Source organism: Coenobita brevimanus, chromosome 72, assembly GCF_032717465.1.
Source record: "Coenobita brevimanus isolate Jiangsu-jjx chromosome 72, ASM3271746v2, whole genome shotgun sequence".
NCBI classification, from domain to species: Eukaryota; Metazoa; Arthropoda; class Malacostraca; order Decapoda; family Coenobitidae; genus Coenobita; species Coenobita brevimanus.
This window is the reverse complement of record NC_137025.1, coordinates 14,859,637-14,879,057: the sequence shown is the minus strand read 5'-3', so window position 1 is coordinate 14,879,057 and position 19,421 is coordinate 14,859,637. Positions and strand designations below refer to the sequence as shown.

The following is a 19,421-nucleotide window of genomic DNA, read 5'->3' as shown; positions in this document are numbered from 1 at the left end:
AGAGATCATAGCTTTACGAAGTAAACTGGAAAAAGTTTGCACACGCAGTGTAGAGCAAGAAAGAGAAGTCACAGAATTGAAAGTAAGTAACAAATCAGCATCAAATGAAATCAAACAGCTCAAGAGGGAGAATAAGAGGTTGGAAGAAGAAAGAGACATAATGAAAAGCAAACTAGATGAGTATGAATCCAAATCATGAATACAGGACGAACACATTAAAGAAATCAAGGAGCAACATAAGGGGTGGAAGAAAATTCAGGAAGAGGGAAATGTAAATTTGAAAGCGATTATACAACAAAAAAAACAAGGAAAAGGTGGAGAGGGAAGTGGTTAGGGTGCTGAGAAGTAGAGAATCTTTAGTTAGGGATGTAGCAGATAAGAAAAAATGTGTAATAATTTCAGGAGTTAAAGAAAAATATATGACAATAAGATCAGAAAGAGAAAGAGAAGAACTGAGCAAGGTTAAAGAAATAATATCAGTAGTCATGGAGGAAAACAACGAAGTTCAAGAAGAGACTGAAGAGGTATCTAGGTTAGGAAAGTACGAGGAAGGAGGGGCAAGGCCATTGAAGGTTAAGTTTAAGTCATAGGCTACAGTAAATGAAATTATCATTAGAACATGGAAATTATCAGACAAGGAAGGGTTCAAAAATGTTGGATAAGGAGATATGCAAATGAGGAAGAAAAAGCTAAAATAAAGGAATTAGTAAAGGAAGCAAAGGTAAAAAACGAACAGAGAATGGAGGAAGAGAAGACAGTGTTTTATTGGAGAGTCATGGATCAGAAATTAAGGAAGTGGTACTGGCGGAAAGAAGGAGAAAAGAGGGTATAAAAAACATCAAAAAGAATTGGAAGGTAGCATATACTAATGTTCATGGTTTAATATCGGCAAGGCTAGAAATCAACGATTTTTTGAGGGTACATGAACCTGATGTTATGTGCTTTGTAGAGACCAAATTAAGAGAAGATATTGATGTTCATATGGGAGATGGTAAATACAAACTGTGGCGAAGAGACAGAATGGAAAAAACAGGAGAAGGGGTGATGATAGCAGTGAACAACAACATAAATGTAGATACCGTGGAAATAGGAGAAGGCAGGGCCGAAGTGATAAATATGAAATTAGCAACTGGAGCGAATAACAAGAGAGATATGGCAGTACTGTATGTTCCCCCTAAGACAAGAGCATGGAGTGATGATGAATACCAGGAAATGTTGTCAGACATGGCTAGCTATTTGCAGAAAATGACAGAGAAAAGTAACAATATAATTTTAATGGGTGACTTCAATTGTAAAGAGGTGAACTGGGAGGAATGGGACTCAGAAGGCAGTGAAGATTCATGGGGCACTACATTAATAAATATAACAATGAACAATGTGATGACGCAATGGGTCAAAGAAGAGACATGGTTCCGAGGTGAGGACACACCAACAAGACTAGACTTATTATTTACCAAAGAACCTGATGTAACAGAATCCTTGGAGTATCTGTGTCCTATTGGAAAAAGTGATCATGTAGTCACTGAGTTCCAGATGATAACAGGGAATGTGGAGCCAAGAGACAAGCTTTATAGGCAGGGAAGATACAACTTTGGGAAAGCAAATTTTACAGGATTGAGAAAATTTTTCAAAAATGCAGATTGGAGGAAATTCAGAGAAACAAGAGAGATACAGAGGAAGTGGGATATTTTTCTAGCCTTCTATAATTCGGGAGTGGAAAAATTTGTGCCGAGAGTAAGGGAGAAAGAAAACAGAAAAAAAAAAAGTGGTTTAATAGAAGGTGTATGATAGCAAAAAAAGAGACACACAGTATGGAACAATTGGAGAAAGAGAGGTAACAACAGAACAAAGGAAGAATATAAAAGAACTAGAAATGATTACACAAGAATACGTAGAGAGGAAGAAAGGAATTTAAAAAAAGGTATAATAGACAAATGTAAGGATGAACCAAAACTGTTTTATAGATTTGTCAATGGCAAACTGAAACAAAAGGAAGGAATCACCAAACAAAGTAAAAGGAGAGGTCTATAAAGATGCGGCAATGCAAGCAGAAATATTGAACAAACGTTTCCAGTCAGTTTTCACTAATGAAAGTGAATTTGTGGAAGGGGAGGGAGTGACTAGAAATGTAGTGATAAAAGATATAAAAGTGGAAGTACATGAAGTGTATAAATTACAGGAAACTCAAGATGTGAGGAAAGCCCCAGGACCAGATGGAATCTCTAATTGGGTACTGAAGGAATACAGAAAACAGCTGGTGGATAAGATTCACAGTTTAATTGCGTCTTCTCTGGAAGAGGGGAAAGTGCCTCAAGAATGGAAGAGGGCAAATGTGGTACCAATTTGCAAGGGAGGAAACAGGGAAGAACCCCTGAATTATAGACCAGCGTCCCTAACCAGCATGGTCGCAAATTGTGTGAGAGAATTCTGAAAGATAGAAGGATAAAATATCTGGAAGAGATGAATATTTTGGCTGAAAGTCAGTTTGGATTTAGAAGTGGAAGGTCATGTGTGCCCAACTTGTTCAGTTTTTACTCAAGAGCAATTGACGTGCTACAGGAGAGAGATGGTTGGGTGGATTGTGTGTATTTAGATTTGGAGAAGGCCTTTGACAAGGTACCTCATAAGAGACTAATGTGGAAACTAGAGCATATAGGAGGACTGAAGGGGAACCTCCTGGAATGGATGAGAGACTTTTTAAGCGACAGACAAATGAGGACAGTAATAAAGGATAGGATGTCTGGATGGAGGGAAGTAACAAGTGGAGTCCCACAGGGCTCAGTGTTGGCGCCAGTAATGTTCCTGATTTATGTAAATGATATGGTAGATGGAGTGAACAGTTATGCAAGTCTATTTGCTGATGATGCAAAGATCTTGAGGAAGGTAGAGGTTGAGGACTGTAAAATGCTGCAGGAGGATCTGGATAGGATACACGATTGGAGCCGGATGTGGGAAATGAAATTTAATGTAATGTAAAATATTGGAAATGGGTAGAAGTAGCAAGAGGCCATCATTGAATTATTTGATGGGTAATGAACCAATTACAAAAGCAGAGAAGAGAAAGATTTGGGAGTGATGGTCCAGGACAGTTTGTCACCTGAAAAACACATTAACAAGGCAGTTAGAGAGACGTATAAACTCCTGACTAATATAAGAGTAGCTTTTCATTATATGGATGAGGAAATGATGTAAAAATTGATAGTGGCCATGATTTGCCCCAGGTTAGAATATGCAGCAGTAGTGTGGTCCGCACAGAAAAAGGAAGATATAAACAAGATTGAAAGAATACAAAGAACAGCAACCAAGATGGTCCCCAGTCTGGCAGATCTGTCGTAGAGAGAGAAGTTGAAAAAGCTGAATTTGCCTTCCCTAGAAGACAGGAGAAAGAAAGGAGACATGATTGCAGTGTTCAGGACCATGGTGGAAGTGGATAAAATTGACAAAGAAGATCTGTTTTTATGGGATAAGAGAGTAACAAAAGGACACGGAATGAAACTGAAGAAACCAAGCTGCTTGAATGATATCAAGAAATATAGTTTTCCTCATACATGTAAAGACCTGTGGAATAGCCTGGACAAAGAGATCATCCAGTCTAAAAACTTAAACGAGCTTAAAGCTAAATTTGACTTATTGAGAAACAGAGACGGGACCTCACGAGCGTAGCTCATTTCCTGTATATCAAAATTATAATTACACACACACACACACACACACACACAAACACTGAAAGCCAAAAAACATCCTACCTTTACACCACCGTATGGACAGTACCCCTCTCAATTTTGGTACTGTTTTCAGGTCAATCTGCCATATTTAGACATAAAAACACACATAGGAATATCCAAAGTAATGCTTTAAAAAAAAAAAAAAAAAAAAAAAAAAACCCTACCTATACACTACTGTATGTACAGTACCCCTCCTAATTTTGGCACTGTTTTCAGGTCAATCTGCCATATTCAGAGATCACAACACACACAGGAATATCCAAAGTAATGATAAACACCAAGAAAATCATGAAAAAAAAAAAAAAAATGAAAACCAAAAAACACCCGACCTATACACTACTGAATGTACAGTATCCCTCGTCATTTTGGCACTGTTTTCAGGTCAATCTGCCATATTTAGACACCAAAGCACACACAGGATTATCCACAGTAGTGCTAAACACCAAGAGAACAATTCATAAACAACAAAAGTTCACAAAAAACCTCAGGATGGTTGGAAAATCAATTCTCTGACACGAGTGATAAATCCTTCTGGGCCACAAAAAAATTCCAGAACTATATATGCCACTGGAAGTTGGTTAAAATGGTATATCATCATCTTTGATGGTGTTTATACTATAAGCTAATACAAACACAGAAAACTGATGAGTAAAAGTACAGAAATGCAGTAAGAATAACTAGTGTTCAAAAGTAAAACTCATCTTCATATAACTTCCCACCATTCTAGTGCAAGTTCTGGATGCAGAATTTCGTGTGCTTTCTTGTAGTCACTTCAGAATTTCAATACAACCAATAGTATTTAGGGGAAAAAAAAAATAAAGTAAAAACTCACAACTCAGTCCTATCAATGCGAAGGAAGGGAGGGACTGAGGGAGTGAGGAGGGAGTCGGGAGGGTACAAAGGAGGGACGGGAAGGGGGGGAGAAGAGAGGCAGTGGGCAAGATTTTCACCCTTCTGTCACGAGGCAGATGGGTGCTTTTACTGTATGTTTACTCATGGATTGTGGTCTGTTAGACACATGGTGGCCATTCGGAAACCAAACTCCCGGTGACCAGGTGGCTTTGGACGTTCGGAAGAGAGGCGCATGGCTGCTATCACCGAACATGTACTCATGGCTTGTGGTCTGTGTTCAATGCGTGGTGGCAGTTGGGAAAGACTTAGCCCAGTGGCTGCGCAACTTTGGACATTCGGTGGGGATGTGTACAGACGTTTTGACACCACTTGTGGGTTACAGTCATGTTACTCGGGTGCTAGAGGTTCGTTGGGAGTGACCAAACCAGAGCGCAACTTTGATCATTCAGAATAGGGGTGGACAGGCATTTTAGCTTTGGCTGCAGGTTATGGCCTACTTCCCGCTCATGGCTTGAGCCCAGCAGCCAAGATACTAAATGTCTGAACGTGTTGACTGGCCGGCCAAATTTCTCGAGGACTTTTATGTCTGGATAATAGCAAGTAAATTCAGATAATGGTTTAATACAGCCAAAATCCAGTATCCAAAAAATGAACAGGTCCGGATACTGTGCGTCTGGATAAATGAGGGATTACAGTAGTTTTTTTTTCCCTATTCACTGCCATTACTTTCATAACTTAAGAAACATCATAACTCAAGGAGTAATACAGAAATTTTCACAGATAAATTCTACACTCAAGTTTACCTTTAAATTACCAATCTCCAGTTTGGCATATGACTGATTGTAGGATGAGTATATGAATGAATGGATGGATGGAGTACAAGCTATGAAGTTTATATTCATACCATATCTCTTGTGAATAATTTCCATAGTTTCTACCCTTTTATTTTATCACTACATTCTAATGTGAAAGATTTCTTCACTATTTCATTTGCCATCCACATTTATTGACCACAGTAACAACAGCAACATAATCATCATCATCACCATCATCCAATACTACCAATAATTAAACCATCATCATCATCCAATCCTTCACAACAATCCTACCAGCGATTACATCATCATCATCATCCAACTCTTCACTCTGCTACTCACAACTACAACATCTCATCCTAGACCACTGTGATACTCACTACTTCACTCTCAGAATCTGTTGGCTGGATATGTGATGCTGGGTTGACTGGGAAGAGCTGGTGGCCCACCTTAGCCACACGGGACACAAGATGAGCTTTGCTGGACGAAACTGGTCGGCTCCAGGTTCCTACACCTGCCTCTGCTGCCATACCGGGAACACAGTGCATGGAGGTTGTTGATGAGAGCATAATTAGAAGAATTTTAAACAACCAAACTGCCATTTTCACTAGAAAATTTGCTGCAGATGCAATGAATTTCTTGGTGAGGAAAGGGAGAAAAAGTGCGCAGGTGGAAAGAACACTTTATGGAATTGTTAAACAAAGAGAATGAAAGTAATGAGAGTATAAGTGGTTGGGGAATGGCTGGGAAAAGGAGGGAGATGGAATGGGAGGAGGAGACCAGTAGGATGAATATAGTGGAGGGAATGAAGAAAGTCAAAATAGGAAAAGCCGCAGGAACTGATGAAGTGTGTGGTTAAATGCTGAAGCATGGGGGAGAGATAGTAGTAGAATGGATAAGGAGGATGTGCAAATTGGCCTCAGAGAAAGGCAGGGTCCCAGAGGATTGGAAGTCAGGTATACTGTAATTATTCCCCTCTACAAAGGAAAAGGGGAAAAAGAAGTGTGTGGTAATCATAGGGGCATTTGTCTTCTTTGTGTAATAGGAAAAGTATATTGTAGGATACTTATTGAAATGGAAATAGCTGAGGAATCAGTTGGAGAAGAACCGAGAAGTTTTAGGAAAGCAAGGGGTTGTTGTAGATCCTAAGGTCCTTAGTGGAAAAGTTTCTACAGAAGGGAAAGAAACTGTTTGCAGCCTCCAAGGATTTAGAGAAAGCATATGACGGCAGATACACAAGGAATGTGGAAAGTACAGTACAGTCATCTCTCACATAACGCGAGAATATTGTTCCTGGCAGGTCCCGCTTTGTGAGAATTCCGCGTTATACAGCCATATGTTTACATGTTAAAGGGTTTCATGGTACCCATGCCGGCACAAACTTCATCTTTTGGGGCAATTTTCATTAATTTTTCCCACGACATTTACCTACCTAAAAATGACATCAGTACATACAAACACTAGAGGATTCCTCACCTTGAACTGAAAAGGTTGTGGGCTTGCTGGGGGAGGGTAGGAAATGGGGTTCTGAGGCAGGGTAGGACTCCTACTAGTCCCCAGCATGGTCCTCTGGCCATGCCGGCTCCACAGGGTCCTCATCTCATGAAGAAGGTAAATTCTGTACCGTACATCCACAATCCTCTGTTGCAACTCCTCAGCCTCCTCCACAAACCCTTCAATGTCAAGGGAACCCACAGACATTGCATCTTCCTCTGGTTCCTGCTGCTCTGGCATCTGTCGAGGACGAAAGTACCGGGTGAGTAAAGCCCGCTGGCGTTGTCGTATTTTCTCTTGCCTGAGGTCTTTATAGGGCCTAATTGCATTCAACACAGCCCCCACAATATCAGCCTTCCGACCCTCGTTCACGTCATAAATCATTATGGCTTCCTTGAGTGCCTCGGCATCAGCCAAGATGTTATTTATGTGACCTATGGTCATAACTGGTGCTGTGGTTCTTGTTTCAGCCTGATCCTCCTGCTCCTCTGCCTCACATGTTCCCTGTCGAGCTCTTCAATGAGTTCCATGGCGTCCTCTGGCATCATGTTTTCCTCCACAACCTCTACCAAATCTTCCTCTTGCACCTGTTCACAGCCTGCCACTGCTCTGAAAGCTCGAACAGCTTCCTGCTGCACAGCCTGCAGTGACTGTACCTCACGACCTCTAGCGGCACACAACTCAGATGCCAGCTTGCGCCAGGCGTGATTTATCGTTGCCACAGACGCCAAATCCCACGCCTTAAGAATGTTCGTGACGACATTCCTTATGTTGTACCACTTCCAAAATGCAGTCACAATTAAAAGGTGATGCTGTGAAAGGTCAGGCTGAGGTGCATGGGAGGGACCTGGCACTGATTCAGCTGGGTCAGGCAGAGACGCATGAGAGGGACCTGGCACCGGTTCAGCTGGGTCAGGCTGAGGCGCATGAGAAGGACCTGGCACTAGTTCACCTGGGTCACCCAAAACCTCCTCATCAGATGCCTCCATATCATCGTCCCCATGCAGCACTTCCTCCTGGAGGAGCTGTTCCCCCTCACAATTGTCTGTGGCTTCCCTTAAGTACTCAAACAAAATTATCTCATAATGGTATTTAAAGAAGCAATCACTTCCTGGTCTAACAGCTGCAGGAGGGAAGTAACATTGGCTGGCTAAAACATTACATTTTCATGCAAACCCTCCAAGTAGGCCCTGGTGCGTTGTCTAACACCAACAGAATTTTACAGGGTATACCTAACTGATCACACCTTTTCTTTGCATCAGTAATAAAATATTTTTTGAACCAACTGTTTAATATATCCCTTGCCATCCACCCTGTTCTTGACTCTTCCCAGTACACCCCTGAGTCATTCATGTCTTTTAGATGCTTAAAGCACCTTGGTTTTTTCACTTTGCTTACAACTAATGGCCTCATTTTGTGGCCTGCAACATTGCACGACAAAAGTAGAGTGATGTCTATCTTATCAACTTTCCTTCCCCTGGGAAGCTTGCGTTGTTTTGTGATGTACGTTGTCCTTGGCATTCTTTTGTAGCGCAGACCTGTCTCGTCTATGTTGTAAATTTGCACTGAATTGTAGTCTCCATCCCTGATTATTCCCTTTAGTACATCGACGAACATCTCTGCTGCTCCGGCATCCACTGACGCTTGTTCTCCTGTCACCTGCACTCTTCTCAAAGCTTTCCTCTTCCGGAAATTGGCAAACCAACCACTCGACGCCTTAAATCTGCCAGGGGATTGAGACAGCTTATGGCAAGCAACAGAATACAGGTGGCTGGCCGTCCTATGTAAACTTATTGAGTCGACTGAAACTTTTGTTGGTAGGTGGTGGCGACCATCATCCACTCACTTGATGTAGTGCTGCCTACTTCTTCCTTAGCCTTTATCATTCTTTTTCTGTGCCTGCCCTCCTCTCTTCCTATTTCTCCCATCTTTCCTGTCACTACTTAATGCTTTTCTTTCCGTTACAGGTGGCTTTACATTGAGTGACAAGCCAAATGGTTTCCTGTAAGCCAAGAAACCATTTACAACGCTGGGTGGTAACCATATAACCAAACCATACGTGCTCCCTACATGTCAAGTGGGTTGGTGGAGGGTTAGTGCCCCTCCCTGTAAAACAAATAACTCAGAGTCAAATGGCCACCCCGTACGGGATTATGGCGTCTGGCAATAGATAGACAGAAACTCTTTCCCATTCCCATCGGTTGCAGTACATGACCAGATACCTTTCCATCATAACAAGAATGGGTCAGACACTTGAAATCTCTTGTCCAGGGCAGATCCCCCATAGGCCCTCACTGTCTTCAATATGGTGTCCTTCTTGGCCTGAATCGTACGAATATTTGACTCGTTGACCAGGAAAGCTTTGGCGATAGCACAATTACGCTCTCCTCTCTCCTTCCGCTTGATCATGTCAAGCTTCTACTCCTGGGTTAAACTCTTTCGCCATCTTGCTGGGTCACATTGATGCAGCATTGTCAGGCTGGGTTATGTGGAGGGGGGGGGGGAAACAAAAAAAAAAAAACAATTAAGACACAGCACATGTGGCAGAAGAACACAGGGAGAGGGTTGACTGGAATGGCCCGGGAATGCTCAGTAGACCGTGACGACACCTGGCGCAGACACGTGACATACATACACAACAGGAAAATGCAACTAGCACTTTGACTAAATCTGCCCATGTTTTGTCTGTTTTTTACTGTGTTTTGACCAGTTGTCTCGTGTAATGACTAAATACAGTAATCCCTCCAATATCCGATGTAAATGAGCCAAGGCATGTCTGGGAATTGGTTTTGTCAGGATACTGGGCCCCTGCCTCCTGGACTGGTACATATGGACCCTAACCCATCCTAACTTTGAAAGCCACCTAAATAACTCCTTACCAGACATGCACAGCACCTATTTAAGACCCTATTCACACCAATAATGGAAATAAAGCATGAAATAAATGAAAAGGAACCACAGAATAAGGAATTAGAAGTGAGTATGGAAAATATTTAGCAGTGTACAGGGTACTTACGGCACGTCTGTGGCCACCTCCTCTAAGGCTCTGGCAGTGGTGAAACTGCTCTTGAAGCATGTACAGTAAACCAGTGTTGTGCTGCACTTAATTCTTTGCATTGTGAGTTATAACTGTTTAACACTGCATATTCTGTTCTTAATGATGCTACGCCAGTTTCAGCCACCGGTTTGCACTCCACACTTAATTCTTTGCACTCTGAGTTCTAATTTCTTAACACTGCACAACACTGTAAATTCTCATGTGGTCTAGTGGCGAGGTATTGCAGTTTATTCACAAAAACGAGCACGTGCGGCATCCACTGTGATGAGCATCTACTCACGATGGTAGTTAAGTGGTAACTGGGGAAGAGGGAGGAACAGCAGGGGGCCGGCAGCCGCGCGTAAACACAGCTGTTCAGCATCACGTGCCAATTTCAAATTACCCTTTTTTTTTTTTTTTTTTTTTTTTTTTTTTTTTTTTTGGGGGGGGGGGGGGGTTCCTGAAGACCCAGGCCCAAAATGTCCAGGTAGTGGGGTGTCTGGTTACTGGACAACTGGATAATAATGGGATTACTGTATTCCATAATTTTTGGCTTCAGGCGGCGTTTTAACCATCATAGCAGCGTAATACATTCTTTTAAGAAATGGGCAATTTCTCCACCCACGTAATATTTGGCAAAATTGTGTTTTGACCATATCTTGGACTTAAAAAAAAAAAAAAAAAAAAAAAAAAAAAAAAAAGACTGTGCTATGACTGTTTTCGGGCTCTCTGATCGCACATTATGTGAGAGGTGGCTGTATTAAAAATACAGTAATCTCTCAATTATCCAGACAGCCATTACTCGGATTCTGTGATCTGGATGTTCGAAACCATTATTTGTGCATTTTTTCATCTTATCCTGACAAAATGCACGCATCCAAGTGAAAATTATGGTCGCATGAACATTTTTGTGCCCAGACGGATGGGAACTGCCCAGTGGCGCCATCCTGTCTGGCTGGGTAGTTCACCCAGCATCCACTAGAGACTCCCTTGGTTGTTCCCAGTTCCTTCTCGGCGACCGGGTAGGAAACAGCTCCTCTCAGACAGTTGTTATGGTGGTGCAAGTGGTGGTTTTTGTGGTTGTTCCCTACCTGCTTCAGGCCTTGCTATTCCTTGCATGCCTCCTCCTAGGGTGTGTGATGATGGCCCCTCCATCAGGAAAAAGGAGCAGGAGATCTTGGGTAAGACTGATGCAGGATGGTCAAATCGTGAGTGTTGGCGTTGATTTAATTCTACCTTACTGTAGTGTACCATGACTGTATTCCATGTTACCAAGATCTTATTCCATTTTACCATTATATTACTTGTGCCCACTGCATTTTTCTCGTGTTGCTGTTTTTTTCATGTTTTCATGTCATTGCAGGATATGGCCCTGCTGTGGTGATTGCTTGTCTGTGGTTGATGGGTCTGCTTGATGATGGCAATTGCTTGGCAATGGTTTATAGGTCTGCTTGACCAGGCAGTGGTTTATAGGTCTGCTTGACCAGATAGTGTAGTGTTAAACAACAGGAGCAAGTGTTGTACAACATACTGCAGTGGCCTTTTATACTGGCTTTCAAAGTTAGGACATGTATGAATGGTGGCCAGCGAAAAATCCATTATTTGGACAAAGCCATTACCCATGCCTTTGATTCTACAGGCAGCCCTCCACATTCACGGGGGAGAGGGAACACAGACCCCTGTGAATGTGGAATTTCCACGAATGTTTGGTGCGCCCTACCATAAATGCCTCTACAGCTGCAAATCATCCCCTGTGAGCAAGTGTGCACATACTGTACCTAATAAACTATATCTGGGACCTGAAAGCAGCATAAAATATCACAAATAGTAACAGACCAAATGTATAAGAAAGTTTAATAACAAATAAGTTTTGATTGGGTTTGGCTGTACTAAGTTAGGGTAAATATGTCCCTGGTGACTTCCACAGACTCCCGTGACTGAGTGCATCTAGCGCACATCCACGTCAGTGTGGGCAAGTCATCAGCTACATATTTACCCCAACTTCTTACAACCATACCCATTAAATTCAGAGTTAACTCACCATTGTCCCTGAAGTTTTGGCGGACGAACTCTGACAACTTACGATGATGATGATGAACATGACACATGTGAGATAAAGTTATCACAAGTAAATCGCACAATCAGGCGCTAATTCACTCATCTAACAGCACAGCATTGCACTTGCTACCTCAGAACACGTGACAGCACGATTATTTGGCACAATAACAAAATTACGGGAGGTCTGGATGGCAAAGTAGAGGCGGCAAAGCGACAGCGACAGTGCCAGGACACAGACTGAAGGAGAGACGGAGGAGTGTGGGAGCGCGGTGGTTTGGTGCGGGCCTAGTTTGGGATGAAATGACCCACGAGCGTCCGCATTGCTATACAGTACTTTGCGGCTGCAAACAGAATCTTGGCTCCGCAGAGGGGCAATCTGTGAAACCCGCAAAAGTTGAATCCGTGAATGTGGAGGGCTGCCTGTATTACGTTGGATAATCAAGGGATTACTGTATATGAAGTAAAAGGGAAGTTGTTGAATGCCATGAAAAGTATGTATGAGGGGGCTAAGGCTGCAATGCATGTGGATGATGAGCTGAGCTGGGAATGGGGGCATGGTGACTCAGTGGTACAGCACCTGACTCATGACCGAAGAGTTGTGAGTTCGCACTGCACTTGGGTAAGCTGCCTTGTCATCTAGCTGGTTGTAGCAGTCGTGGCTTTGTGGGTTAGAGTGCTCTGACTGAAGAGTCAGAGGTTGAAGTCCCCCAAGGGTCATTGGTAGACATCAGGAAGGGCATCCGGTCATAATCTGCTACATGTTCCAAAACCAAAGTCCTCTACCCAGTTGCAGGCGTGGCTTAGTGGGTCAGAGTGCTCAGACCAAAGGGTTGGAGGTTCAAGTCCACCCAAGGGTCATTGGTGGACATCAGGAAGGGCATCTGGTCATAAACAGCTACACACTCCAAAACCAAAGTCCTCTATGCAGGGGCAATGCCTTAGCCCTTAGCGAAAAAAAGGGACACGGTGTTAAAAAAAACAAAAAGTTGGATTGAAACAAAGATGTGTCATGTTTCCATAGTTGATCTGTTCATACATGGATGGAGTTATAAGAGAGATACCATACAAGGTAAGGCAGTGGATGTTGGAGTGGTCCTAATGAGAGAGGGCTGCATTTGGAAACTTCCTGTCCTATTTTTTGCAGATGATACCGTATTGTTAAGTGAAGATGAAGAGGAACTGGAAGACTTGGCGAATGAGTTTGGACGAGTGTGTAAGAAACAGAATCTAAATGTGAATGCAGGGAAGTGTAAAGTTGTGGTCTTCAAGAGAAATGAAGTCACTGAGTGCTGAGTTAGGTTGCATGGTGGGGAAATGGCATGTAAGTGCATTTAACTACTTGGGTAGTGTGATAAGTAGGGTTGGTAGTTTAGGGGATGAAGTGCTTGAAAGTGTTCAGCAGGGAAGAATGGTTGCTGGTTCTTTGAAAGCAATGATATGGAACAGGGACATGGGCATGGAAGTAAGCCAACTTCAAAGTATGGAAGCATATTTTTTTTTTTTTTTTTTAACCTATGGAAGAAGGAACCAAAGGCCAGAAGCCTGTCAGACTGATCCCTAAAAAAAAAAAAAAAAAAAAAAAAAAAAAAAAAAATCGTCAGAGCCAAATTCAAGATCCGTTCATTTTGAGATCCCCGGATACATTGCGTTTGGAAGACTGGAAGTTACTGGGTATAGATACATTAGTAGGAAATACAGACAGAGGAAAACAGTTCCAGAGTTGACCTGTTGAATATATGAAGGACTGGTAGTAATGGTTAACTTTTGCATTAGAGTTGGAAAGAAACGGGATGAAAGTTTGTTGCTAGACAGGTACTACACGCTTGCAATAGTGATGGAGGGATGTAAGCAGACAGTTCAGAGATGCGATGACTACTGATGTAGCAAAAGAAAAGAGATAAAGATGCAAAAGTGTGGCAACGAGACAGAGGTTGAAGGAAGACAGTAAGAAGAGAGTTAATGAGACAAAAAGCCTCTGACTCCACCCTGTTGAGAAGAGTTGTATGTGGAGAACTTTCCCACATGAGAACTGTACTCTACAGAGGGGCGAATAAAAATAATTAAACCAATGTATATAGTCAACAACTGTGAAGAGGTAAAGAAACCACAAAATCAGCTTAGCACACCTAATCTCTTGGAAGCAAATTTTACAAGTGAGGTAATATGATCTTTCCAAGATAAATCCCAAATGAATGAAATCCCAGGTATGTCTGAAGAAGATGCAGGATTGAGTTGGATATTGTTATAAGTTAGAGGATACTCCTGTGGATGATTATGACAGGTTAAAAGATGTAAGAACTGTGTTTTTGAAGCATTAAAAACAACAAGATTGCTTTTACTCCAATCAGATGTATGAGCCATGTCAGACACTAGGTGTGCCATAGACTCACCCTTGTTTGTTGAAGTAACTGTTGAGATGGATGCTGTGGGAAGCGAATGGAAAGGTGAAGGATGGAGTCATCACCGTATAAGTGGACAGGGTTAGATATACAGCTCAGGTAACTGATGAATAAAGGGAAGAGAGTTGGTGATGGGACAGAAGCCTGGGGAAAATCACTACTGGTAGCTCTGGGAAAAGAACGGTGGCCATCTACAACAGCGGCTATAGAATGACCAGAAAGGAAGCTGGAGATGAAGACACTGATAGAAAGAAATAAACCGTAAGAGGGCAGTTTGGAAATTACAGATTTATGCCAGACTCAACTGAAAGCCTTTGAAATGTCAAGTGCAATGGCAAAGCTTTTGCCCAAGGCCCAAATGGAGGATGACCAGGAGTCTGAAAGGTAGGTAAGAAGTTTGCCAGTGGAGAGTCCCTTGCTGAACCCACACTGAAGATCAGAAAGAAGATTGTGATAAGAAAGCTTTTCTAAAATATTTTTGTTAACTGATTTTTACAATTTTGAAATACAGGATGTTAAAGTAAATGGGCAATAGTCAGAAGGCTGGAAATGGTTACCTTTCTTTGGGACGGGCTGAATAAGAGCAAACTTCCACCAAGAAGGTAAGGTACAAGTTCACAGACAAAGGCGAAAGAGTCTGCCTAGGCAGGATGTAAGCAAAGAAGCACAGTTCTTGAGAACAACAGGAGGGACCCCATCAGTCCCATATGCCTTATCAGGGCTGAGGTTTGTATGGCAGAAAATACATCAATTGAAGAAATTTTAATGTCAGCCATGTGGAAGTTAGAGTGGGGAAGTGATGGAGGAACAGCATCGGAATTGTCTAAGGTGGAATTGGAGGAGAAAGTCTAAGCAATGAGTTCTGCTTTTTCAGCAGAAGAAACATCTAGAGTCATCAAAGCGAAAAAGAGGCAGGAAAGATGATGAAGTAAAGTTGTTAGAAATTTTTTTGGCAAGATGCCAAAAGGAGCAAGAAGAATCTGAGCTGGAGAGTTCAGAGCATTTAGTATGAATGAAATGTTCAGTGGAGCAAAGAACAGACTTAGCATGATTCAAGGGAGAAACAAATGAGATGAGATTTAGGGGTGGGTTGGATCCAGTACCTTTTGTAGGTCCTCTCCTTGTTGTGGACAGTATTAGAACAAGCATGATTAAACCATTTTTTTTTTTTCTTCATTAGTCACAGGATATGAGAAAGGAATGTATGCTTCTATGCCCAAGAGAATAACCTCTGTAATGCACAGGGCACACTCAGATGGCTCTCGGCCATGGAAGTACTGTTATTATCATTCTAGGGAAAATCGAATAAGTACTGTCTGAGGGCCTCCCAATCAACAGCCCCAAAGTGCCACAGCTGCCACGTCTTGGGAGGGTCCACAGGCCTTACTGAAGCAAAAGGACAAGTTAAGGTGATAAGATTATGATCAGAGGAGCCCAACGGAGAGAAATGATTAACAGCATAGAGAAGGATTATTTTTAAGGATGAAGTCAAGTATGTTGAAACTCTCTCCAAGGCTGTCAGAGATATGGGTAGAGTGCTGTACAAGCTGCTCTAGGTCATTAAAGATAGAAAAGATGTAGAGTTGTTCACCAGGAGGATCAGTGAAAGGAGAGGAGAGCCAAAAGTGGTGGTGAATATTGAAATCACCTAGAATGGAGATTTCAGAGAGAGGAGGAACTGATAGGATGTGTTCCATCTTAGATGTAAGACAGTCAAAGAATTTTCCATAGTCAGTAGAATTAGGAGATAAGTAAACAGCACAGATATATTTAGTCAGAGAATGACAGGATTGCCAAAACCAGAGAGTAAAGAATTCAGGAGATTCAAGTTCAGGAACACGAGAGCAAGATATGTTGTTGCGTACATATACACAACAGCCAACTTTGGCTTTGAAATGAGTATAGAAAGAGTAGGAGGATACAGAGAAAGGTTTGCTGTCAGATGTCTCAGACAGTTGAGTCTCTGTGAAGAAGAGATGATGAGGTTTAGATAAGAGGTGGAGCTCAACAGAAAGTTAGAGGAAAGGCCACAAATGCTGCAGAAATAAAGAAATGAGCCTGACAGTGGCTCCAGGCATCTCGCTTGATCACCAGTAGTGGAGCAGATGGTGGACGGCTTTTATGCCACCCCAGGGACTCCGAGGCTTGGTGTTGCAATGCCATTTTACAAAATTTTGAAAGGGTAATGTAGTGTGTACTGTGCATGTACTTTGGTGTTGACAGTTAGAGGAACTTGCACTGGAAAGCATGCTGGTCTACTCTCCGTGTGTGTGTGGGGGGGGGGGAAGTGAACAAGTTCAACAAAGGGGAATGGTCAGAAGCTAGTCGCAAGGGCTGATGAAACGGGAGCTCCAGCTCTCCCTGCCATCAGCTTTCCATCCACCTCGGGAGTATCGCCCTCTTTGACTGGCACTACAGTCTACTTCCCTTGGACCTTGTTGGAAGTACACAAGTCAAGAGTGAGAGCAGTGGAAATGAGTTATCTGTGAAGTGCATCTGGAGTTACATGGACAGACAGATTGACAAAATAATGAAGAAGTGAATGAGCACTGTGGTGGCGATGTGGATGCAACAGAATGTACTGTATTAGGTGAAACACATTAAGGTAGTGTGGCCATGTGGAGAGGATGGAGAGCGAGAGACAAATGAGGAGAGTGGATGTGAGTGAGGTGAAGGGGCGTAAGGGGAAGGGGAGACAGAGGATGAGATGGAGGGATGGAGTGGAGAGGTATATGAGAGGGGGTGGTGTGAGTTGGGGGGAGGGCATCAAAATGGCATCGGACAGGGCAACATGGAGTCAACTGTTTGTGGTCACCCCTTATGGAATAAGGTGTCTGGCTATAGACAGATAGATAGATAGATAGATAGACACACTATTTCACTGGAAACTTTTTTGCAGATGCACTACATTTCTTGGTGAGAGAACAATTAACAGAACTGAAAACAGAAAACAAATAAACAAAAAATAAAGGTAAACTTTACCACACAGGCACAGCATATTCCACCTGTCTTCTTATATTCTCATATTCTTAAAGAAAGTAAATTTAGTACTATATGCAAGACAGATAACTGGTTGTTGATTTTAGACTACAAAATGTATACAGCCATACCCTGATATCTGACGCATCGATAAACGACTGCCCTCTACACCAAACAGAAGAAATTGGGGAACATTCCTACTATCCAAACGGCCATCGACTTGCTAGTCCAAACACTCCGCCCCTCCCTAGGTTTGCAACAAGCACGTCTGAATGCAGATATAGTGGTGCACGAGGCTCTCCCAGTCCTCCCTCCATCCCTTCTCTTCTCTACTCCCCCGTCCCTCCTCCACCCTCAGCCACACTCAGCACTGCCACGTGTGTCTTCCTTCTGGTCCCCCTGCCCTCCCCCACCCCTGGTTGTTTCCCCCCCTGTCCCCCCTCCCTCCTCCATCCCTTCTCCCATATGTGTGTCTGTGTGTGTATTTACCTATAGGCTTTCTATTTTATGAAGGCAGTTTGGGTGGGGCCGCCTAAGACCTCACGCCACTAGCTTAGTTTCCACATCACTGCCTCCACACATGTATAATTTCTCCTGCTCACCTCTCTCTCCCCCAGTTTCTCTCCTATATTAAGTTAGTAACTACTTATATATGCATTTTAAATACTCGATATAGATGTAATTAAAAAAAAGGCTATAGTGTAGTATACATCCCATAAGACTTGTCAGCATTGCTTCTGTGACGTTGTCAAGTGCCGTGACACGAGGGATAGCCATGCGTGTGCTGGTCATACTCGGTCAGTCTCCTGCCATGGAAGCTTGCCCACCAAATGTCAAAACAAGAGAAAAAAAATAAAGAAATAATTAGTAGTTAATACTGTATAATATGAGAGAGAGAGAGAGAGAGAGAGAGGATGGAGCACGTGTGGCGGCGATGTGGCAACAGAGCTAGCAGTGTGAGGTCTTAGGAGGCCCCACCCAAACAGCCTTCATAAAATAGAAAGCCTATAATTGTGATATACAGGAAATGAGCTACACTCGTAGGGTCCCGTCTCTCTTTCTCAATAAGTCAAATTTAGCTTTAAACTCGTTTCAGTTTTTAGACTGGACGATCTCATTCTCCAGATTATTCCACAGGTCTATACATCTACAAGGAAAACTATATTTCTTGATATCCTTCAAGCAGCTTTGTTTCTTGAGTTTCATTCCGTGTCCTCTTGTTACTCTCTTATCCCATAAAAACAGATCTCCTTTGTCAATTTTATCTACTCCCACCATGGTCCTGAACACTGCAATCATGTCTCCTCTCATTCTCCTTTCTACTAGGGAAGGCAAATCCAGCTTTTCCAACCTCTCTCTATACGACAGATCTGCCAGACTGGGGACCATCTTGGTTGCTGTTCTTTGTATTCTTTCAATCTTGTTTATATCTTTCTTTTTGTGTAGGGACCACACTACTGCTGCATATTCTAACCTGGGGCGAATCATGGCCACTATCAATTTTTTTATCATCTTCTCATCCACATAATGAAAGGTACTCTTATATTAGTCAGGAGTTTATATGTCTCTCTAACTGCCTTGTTAATGTGTTTTCAGGTGACAAACTGTCCTGGACCAGCACTCCCAAATCTTTCTCTTCTCTTGCTTTTGTAATTGGTTCATTACCCATCAAATAATTCAATGAAGGCCTCTTGGTACTTTTACCCATTTCCAATATTTTACATTTCTTTGCATTAAATTTCATTTCCCACATCCGGCTCCAATCGTGTATCCTATCCAGATCCTTCTGCAGCATTTTACAATCCCCCTCAACCTCTACTTTCCTCATGATCTTTGCATCATCAGCAAACAGACTTGCATAACTGTTCACTCCATCTACCATATCTACCTATCTATCTATAGCCCAACGCCCTAATCCCACAAAGGATGGCCGGAGACAAAACGTCTCCAAGTCGCTCAGTCACCCACCATTTGACTACCCTCCCCCCAACTCACCCCCCCCTCCCTCATATACCTCTCAACTCCATCCCTCCACCTCATCCTTGGTGTACCTCTCCCTCTC

At 42.6% G+C, this 19,421-nt stretch overlaps 1 protein-coding gene across 1 annotated transcript in view; it reads right to left on the bottom strand.

Moving 5' to 3' along the window:
• LOC145407052 (uncharacterized) overlaps positions 1-19,421 on the bottom strand; it is a 137,622-nt gene that overhangs the window by 39,598 nt on the left and 78,603 nt on the right. The window contains exons 9-12 of the mRNA XM_080278075.1: positions 8,425-8,609; positions 7,384-8,009; positions 6,943-7,126; positions 5,773-5,915 (exon numbers count right to left, since the gene is read on the bottom strand). Coding sequence (XP_080134201.1) covers positions 5,773-5,915; positions 6,943-7,126; positions 7,384-8,009; positions 8,425-8,609 — 1,138 coding nt within the window. The remainder of the gene's footprint in view (positions 1-5,772; positions 5,916-6,942; positions 7,127-7,383; positions 8,010-8,424; positions 8,610-19,421) is intronic.